The sequence below is a fragment of the Bison bison genome, unplaced genomic scaffold (genome assembly GCF_000754665.1).
Source record: "Bison bison bison isolate TAMUID 2011002044 unplaced genomic scaffold, Bison_UMD1.0 scf7180017863702, whole genome shotgun sequence".
Classification (NCBI taxonomy): Eukaryota; Metazoa; Chordata; class Mammalia; order Artiodactyla; family Bovidae; genus Bison; species Bison bison.
Genome location: NW_011494274.1, coordinates 4,067,490 through 4,075,741, shown reverse-complemented (window position 1 = coordinate 4,075,741; position 8,252 = coordinate 4,067,490). Strand labels below are relative to the sequence as shown.

At 45.2% G+C, this 8,252-nt stretch overlaps 1 protein-coding gene across 1 annotated transcript in view; it reads right to left on the bottom strand.

The window, feature by feature from the left end:
* CDH17 (cadherin 17, LI cadherin (liver-intestine)) overlaps positions 1 to 8,252 on the bottom strand; it is an 88,818-nt gene that overhangs the window by 62,659 nt on the left and 17,907 nt on the right. The window contains exon 2 of the mRNA XM_010833511.1: positions 5,220 to 5,290. Coding sequence (XP_010831813.1) covers positions 5,220 to 5,270 — 51 coding nt within the window. The 5' untranslated portion in view covers positions 5,271 to 5,290. The remainder of the gene's footprint in view (positions 1 to 5,219; positions 5,291 to 8,252) is intronic.

Genomic DNA, 8,252 nt, shown 5'->3' with positions numbered 1-8,252 from the left:
AATTAACACTGCCGTGTTTTCAATCAGGCTCACAGAGAGTTAGTCACTTGACCGGAGTAGAACCCACGAGCAGTTGACATGGCACACACACTAGGTTATAGCTGAAGGAAAACTGGTGATCGTCGTCCCACAGTGCCACTATGCCATTCAATTCTACCTGGTTGACACCAGCTTCTTAAAACCCCTCCATTCCACTCTTGTTAGTTTATAAGGAAATCCATGGCAGATTCCCCAGCATGCTAGAGTTCAGGCACCTCAAAGACAATTGAATCCATAAGCGGAAAAAAAAATACATGGACCTGTTTAGTACAATGCTTGCCTGACACACAGCAAAAAGAGCTCACATTCGCTATGCTAGCGTATGCTGAGCTTTGTCCTAAGCACATTTAACCACGTTAACAACCCTACATTTATCATCACTAGCTCTGTTTCACCAGCGATGAGACTCAGATGCAGAAATGTTAAGTCATTTGCTCACAGTGCAGGAAGCAGGATTTGAACCTACAATTCCAGACCACTCTTAGCCGCTCTAAGCCACTGCCCCACTACCCACTAGAAAGAGCACAAGTGGCCGAGACAGCCTGGCAGGAAATCTGCAGCATGGAGGGTGTGCAAGAGGGCACATTCAGCGGTAGTTCCTGCCATCCCTTTGTCTCCCACCAACAAGGATCATTGAAGGAAATCGCGAGGCAGAGCAGCACGCAGGAAGGGACCGCCAGCTATAAACCCACCACAGTGGGCACCCCTGGAACGAGGTATCTAGCACAACACCCAATGCCAGTGCCTCTCCTGAGTGGTCCTTCCACTCTCCTCCTGTGGTGGCAGTCAGGGGTGGGATGGATTAGTATGATATGGGAAGTTAACGGTTTGGAGAACTGGACAGGTAAAACAAAAAAAGAAAAACTGGGGAGAAGAGATTTATTCTCCATTTCCTTATATGGAGCAAGTACACTCTTACTGCAGAACACTGGAGATAAATAACCCAAAACAATTAGGACAAAATGATGGGGAGAAAAGATCTTGTACTATGGCTCATTAAACCTTGACTGAGTTGATCTGGGTGTCTAACAAAAAAGCAGTAATAAACAAGAACACAGAGGTTTTGGAATTTGGAACTTCCCTCCCCTTCAGAGACGCAGTGGCCTCTTGGGTTAGCTGCCCCCGCAGCCATCGTCAACCTCTATCCCTTGGAAAGACAAATGATCTCTTTCCCAGACTCCTTTGCAGGAAAGATCAGGGCCAAGTGACTCCATTCTGGTTATTGAAACAAAAGGTGGAGTCTGCTGGGTCGGGGTGTGGGTGGGGGAATGTTTCCAGTCAAGCTTTTGTTCTCCTGATGAGAAGGAGACAACAGAGGATGAGATGGTTGGATGGCATCACTGACTCAATGGACATGAGTTTGGGTAAACTCCGGGAGTTGGTGATGGACAGGGAGGCCTGGCATGCTGCAGTCCAAGGGGTCGCAAAGAGTCAGACACGACTGAGTGACTGAACTGAGCTGATGAAAAAGGACAGATGTGGGTGGCACGGCCCTTCCTCTTTCCTTGTTCTTATTCAGGCAGTGGTCCCCTGTCTGTAGCTGTGGCAGCTGTCATGAAACCATGGGGGATAAACCAGCTCAGATAATGGTGGAGCAAAGATAAAGAAGCCCAGGTCTCTGATAATATCACAAAACTGCTAAACCTGCCCAGGACTGCCCACTATAGGATTCTTGTTGTCTAACAAAAAAATAAATCCCTGTTGACTGGAGACACTCTAAATATGCTCATAGCTAAAGGACTTCTTTGGAGAAAGCAATGGCACCCTACTCCAGTACTCTTGCCTGGAAAATCCCATGGATGGAGGAGCCTGGTAGGCTGCAGTCCATGGGGTTGCTAAGATTCGGACACGACTGAGAGACTTCACTTTCACTTTTCACTTGCATGCATTGGAGAAGGAAATGGCCACCCACTCCAGTGTTCTTGTCTGGAGAATCCCAGGGACAGGGGAGCCTGGTGGGCTGCCGTCTATGGGGTCACACACAGAGTCAGACATGACTGAAGCAACTTAGCAGCAGCAGCAAAGGACTTCTTAACTGATGCAATAACTATACAGACTCCTAGCTCATCAGTTCCTTTCAAGGTGTGTCTTCCTCTGAGGGCTCATCTTCCCTCCCACTTCTTTCCACATCTTCTCCAGCTCCAGCTCCAGCTTCTCCTCCCTCTGGAAGGCAGAGCACAAGAAGTGGGCGCTGTGGTGGATACAGGATGCTGCTGCTGCTAGGGCGGTGCCTTTTGAGGGGCTACTGCTTAACAGCACAGTGCTTTCACCAGCTTTCTGCTCACATCAGGAAGCAGTCTGTCTTGTGGCTCAGCTGGTAAAGAATCCGCCTGCAATGCCGGAGACCTGGCTTTGATCCCTGGGTTGGGAAGATCCCCTGGAGAAGGGAAAGGCTACCCACTCCAGTATTCTGGCCTGGAGAATTCCACGGAGAATGGAATTGAAATGGGGAATTCCATGGACTGTATAGTCCTTGGGGTCACAAAGAGTCAGACACAACTGAGTGACTTTCATTTCATTTCATCAGTTTTCTGCTCACATCAATAAGCAGTCTGTCTTTCAGCTGATCACACCGGTGACAGACCCTGCAGGAAAACTATGTTAGTCAGGCACACCTCACCCACAAGCCTGCATTTTTCCTCTGTGGACAAGCCGGCTCACCTATCAGGAAATAAGGAGATGTCTCAGTGGCAAGGTTCAAAGTAGGGTTGGGTTCTCATATCAGGGCTATTTGAGCTATAAAGATTTCAAAATGCATGAGTCAACAAGCCATACTGCCAGAACTGGGAAGAATGTTATAGTGAAAACTTGTGAAAGAGTTGGAGGAACAAAACCCACCATCTTGCATAAAGAGGTGAAAGGTAGGAAGCGGATGGAACTGATATTTTTGTGTTTCCTGCTATGGAATGTGACCCTCCACACATGTCATTTCTTAAGATCCTCACCACTATCAGGGAAGTCCCTCAAGAGAACCCCCCTAGCAGAGGCACAGATAGTTGGTGTTACAGTGGAATGGTGCCGAGGGGGCTGGACTACCAAGCCCCACCCCCTCCAAGTTGCCCCACTGCCTTCCAGGCCAGCAAAGGACACTTGCAGTTGTCAGATCTGCCTGCCTAGTAGCCACCTTCATTGCGCTTTACACCAAGAGTTCTCTGTGTTGGTTATACAGTAAGTATTTCAAGCTCTCCTCCTTCTGGAGGAAGCAGAGTCCCAGGCACAATTCTAAAACAGTTGGCTTCTCCCTGATTTCCTTGCATCCCTACTCAGCACTCTCCCAAATCCTCTCTTCAGTGCCCTTCCAATGTGTTCACACAGTGTTTCTAATCCCCTAAGAGAACCAGTTCTCAAAAGAGAATGGCTGAGCCACTATAGTATGGAATAAATGGTAAATATCCTCTGCTAAATAAAAGCTTGATGCCGAAAGAAAGAAGCACCAAGTGAACTTGCAGTCTTCACAGGAGAGGGTCTGGGCACAGGGGTCGGGGGTAGAAGAGACATGGCTCCTCCCAACGGCCCTGAGACCCCAGTCCACAGGTCGCAGCCTCCCTCCTTCACCCAGAGACAGCTGTGCACGTGGCCGTCTCCCAGGCAACGCTCTTGCTGCCAGCAGTGGTTTGGGCCGCATTTCTCACTCCGGGTAGAAACTTCACTATGGTGAGAGTAAGGAAAACAAAAGGAAGGAAAAGGAAAACTGCTTTCCATCCTCTATCTAGGAAGAAAAATGCATATCCCCATCTCAGATCAGAAGCTGTTGAACCTGCTAATGTTAAATTATCATGAAAGAATCTTCTCTGTCTTTCTTAGAGCTCACTGTTATTTCTTAATATAAATCCATAATTATGTATTTAATTTCTACCTTGTTCCTGGCACTGTGCTATGTGCTGAGGATGCAAAGATGACTAAAACACAGTCTTCCTCATGGAGGTCAGGGTCCATATGAGTGTAATCCCTGAATATTTAAAATGTGGTAGTAATAATTATAGCTAATATTTATCAAGTCCTTAGACTGTGCCAGTCACTGATCCAAGGGCTTCGTATGATCTCATTTAGTTGCCACATAAGGCAAGTCTTCTTGTTAGACCCATTTCACAAGGCAGAAAACTGAGGTTCAGAGTGTAGTAACTCACCCAAGTTCCTATCACCAGTCAACAGCAGTGCCAAGTTTGAACTAGGCACTGGTTTCACCGTTCTGCCGTAATATAGATAGCAAAGCACATATGAGAAGGTAGCAACAGGAGCGAAGCCAAGTGGTGCTTCTTGGCAGTCCTGGGGACAAGCTTCGAGCCCCAGGCTGTGGGGATGCACAAGGCTCATAAGGTTCAGACTGCAGCTTTTCCCCTCAAGAGGAACGCTTTGGTAAGTTTACAAGTACAGCTGTATGTCACTCTAAATATTTTGAACTGTGTAGACTCTCAGGGGCTCTCTGGAACTTGAAATCCGATGTTATATTCGGGTTTTCAAAGAAAGGAACCAAGATTAGAGGTAGGAGGATCTAGTAGCTTCCTTCTAAGGAGAAAGCAAATGCTTCCCCATAATTTTGCTTCATAACACAGCAAATCTGGCACATGTATGACCCTTAGGAACCTCACGACAAAAGGGAAGACCGCATCCCTCTATCCACCTGAGGCCTGGGCTGGTCTCCCCACGTTCCATTCAGCTCCAACTTCTAGAAGCCTGAGTCGATAGGGTTAGCTCGACAAGTGACTAAGGGCAAATTTGGCCAAAAAAAGTCCAAGCCATATATGGGAACAAAAGTGCAGAGCAGAGTCAAAACTGGAGAAAATGCTTTTCTTAATTTCGGTGGTAATTTAACGATGGTTAAAGACAAAATAAATAAAGTCAAGACTAAGGGACAGAGACTAACACATGTATCAGTATACTTTTCTTTCCAGATTCCCTGAGCTGGATGTAAAAGCCTAAAACTGAGTAGATGAATGGTTTAAAACTTGCCCGTGAAGGGGCATTGGCTTATAAGAGCTGAGGAGAAAGCATCTCCCTGGTTGAAAGTTAGACATATAACTTACAGCCATTTCATCAAAAATGGCCCATTAGTGTAAGCTGTATGCTTTGTTCACAATAAGTTGATAGACTTCTTTGTTTAAGTGATGATAGCTGTTGCTTCCCCGGTATGGGCTAGAAATATTCCACTAAATAAAGACAGAACATTTCTCTTCTCTTACCAAGTAAAGTGTAAGGAGACACAAGCAGTGTAGCTGGGCTTGCGTTGTCATAATTTTCCTTATTCAAACTCCTGTGAATAAACCGGAGATAAGTTGATTAGTTCCCCTCCTATTAAAACCATGTTTATCCAAGCACAAAGGATCCCTGGACGATATTCAGTTGTAAACCTCATAGGATGGCATCCTTGAAGGCCAGCCTCTCCTCTGCGGAACAGCCTGGACTTCCCCAAGCCCCCTGATACCTCATCCACAGCAACCACAAGTCAGTATCCCGAAACAAGCTTGTGCTGACTCCAATTTTACCACTTCACTTTATCACTCTTCTTCACTTAAAGAGTCTTAAGTGGGAACTTCCCTGGTGGTCCAGTGGTTAAGAATCCGCCTTCCAATGCAGGGGACGAGAGTTCAATCCCTAGTTGGGGAAGTAAGAGCCCACATGCCTGGGGGCAAACAGAGAAGCCTCAACTACTGAGCCTCTGCTCTACAACTAGAGAAGCCCCCATGTGCCGCAATGAAGACCCTCATTATATGGATGGAGGAGATGCGCCAAATGCCAAAATAACGAGATGCTAAAATTTTAGTGGTTCTGATTCACAGCTGCAAATATGTGAGAGTCTTCAAGGAGGAAGAACCCAAGCATGTTCCCAATCCTTCATTCAACGACCTCACCAGCCACCTCTTTGGTCTTCTAAACCTTGCTGTTAATTGTACAATACACCAAAGGAAAAAATGTATTTATAACTCCCAAAGCAACTCAGTGAGAATCTACACTCTGCCCCTCTTCTCTCCTACTCAGTATTATTTTTCCTCTTTCCCTGTGTCTTCACGTTTCACAAAAAGTATACCTTTCACCCTAAGATACATCATGACTAACTGATTTTTTTCCTATTCTTATTTTTTCATGACTAACTGATTTTAAGATCTGAGACAAATTTTCCACATGGTCTGTGAAGCAGGACTGTTGCCTATCATAATATTGGACTGCTAAAACAAAACAACAAAAAAAACAAGGAAATGAAGAATGCATTCACTTCACTAAAATTCCAATTATTTTATTGCCTCGAGGAATTGTAGATGATCTTGTTTTACTTTTTTTTTTTTTAATTTTTTAAAGTTTTCTACATTGAACTTACATCGCTAATATAATCGGCATGGGGAAATGGTTATAAAATTCTAACTATCTAAAAATTTAAACCCTGAAAATTTTTAATTCCTTACCTTTGGACACCTTCTATTTGAACTTTAAGAAAGATCAAAGTACTACAACAATTTAGCTTAACAAATGTCCTGGGAAATAAAGATAGAAAATAGTGTTTATTAAGGATCATCCCTGGTGGCTCAGACGCTAAAAAAAGAATCTGCCTGCCATGTGGGAGGCCTGGGTTTGATCCCTGAGTTGGGAAGATCCCCTGGAGAAGGGCATGGTACCCACTCCAGTTTTCTTGCCTGGAGAATCCCATGGACAGAGGACCCTGGCGGGCTACAGTCCATGGGGTCTCAAAGAGGTGGACACGACTGAGCGACTAAGCACAGCACAGCACATAGGGTAGATCAGTGGAGGGACCTTTACAGACAGAATGGCAGAGGCCCAGAAGGTGTACTCTTGAGTCAGCGAGTCTGGGTCGGAAACTCAGCACAGCCTTTCGTTAGCTGTGTGGCCACGTGGGTACTACTTAATCTCTCTCTGTGCCTCAGTTTACTCGAATGAAAAATACATAGCAATTGCTCAATAGTGAGCGAACACTTTTACGAGTTTCTCACAGTCATAACGAATTAGGAAATGTTACTCTTACTTTATACATGAGGAAACTGAAGTCCAAAGTTAAGCCATTCACCTAAAGACACAGCTAGGAAGTGATACTGCCCTGTTGCCAACCAGATCTGTCAGAAGCCAAAGTTCAAAGAACTTTCCTCTCTCTGCTCTACCCTGTACTGTGTGATAACCCAAGAGAGGCAGATACAGGCATAGAGATGTGCGTGTTGTTAGCGCATGCTGTGTAAATGAGACCAATTGTCCCAAGGCTACAGCTATTTTAAGAAAGAGCTAGGACGGAAACCCTTCAGGACAGTTAGATCTGTAAATTCTGTGAATGTTTAGAAATGAGCTTTTGCAACAGAATTAGTCTGGTCTATGTGTCCAAACATCATTTTAGAATTGGCTCCTTGTCAAACACAAACAAGACATTTTTTCGACGGCTTTAGACTACTTACATGGTTTGGAAACATACGGAAACAAATAACAAGCCCAGGTTCTAGCATACTACAAATATATTTAAAATGAATAAATTGGTATTATTAAATCTAACTAGTCATTTTTTTATATTAGTAAAATGAACACGATCAGCTATCAACCAATATTTGCTTAAGAGAAGTAGCATTTGGGGATCTTTCTCCTCAGAACCCTCAGCATCAAGATCTTTTAAACGTTGGTCCCCAGTTGCTCTCCTGGCCTTATCTCCCACACCCGCCGCACCCAGGAATGCCGCGAGCACTCCGTGGACTTTGCACCCAGCTTCCCTGTCTCCACGCTTCGGCACTGGCTGTTCTTCCCACCCAGCAAAGGGCCCCACCCAGGGTAAATGACAATTGATATTTGCTGAATCAAGCTGGATTGAGATTATGTGTTCTCATTTTTCCTTACATACCTGACCATCTAGAGCCAATTTATTTATTTTAAAATCACTGAATTTAACAATTCTATTATGTGCCAGATACTGGGCTAAAATCTGGGAAAACAAAATAAGGGGTACAGCATCAGCCTCATGGAGCTAGAAATTACGTCCTTCATGCAATCTCTCTTTTTTCCAGCCAGAAGCTCTCTCAAAGCCCCTCCTCCTGCTGCTGCTGCTGCTGCTGCTAAGTCGCTTCAGTCGGATCCGACTCTGTGCGACTCCATAGACGGCAGCCCACCAGGCTCCCCCATCCCTGGGATTCTCCAGGTAAGAACACTGGAGTGGGTTGCCATTTCCTTCTCCAATGCATGAAAGTGAAAAGGGAAAGGGAAGTCACTCAGTCATGTCCGACTCTTAGAGC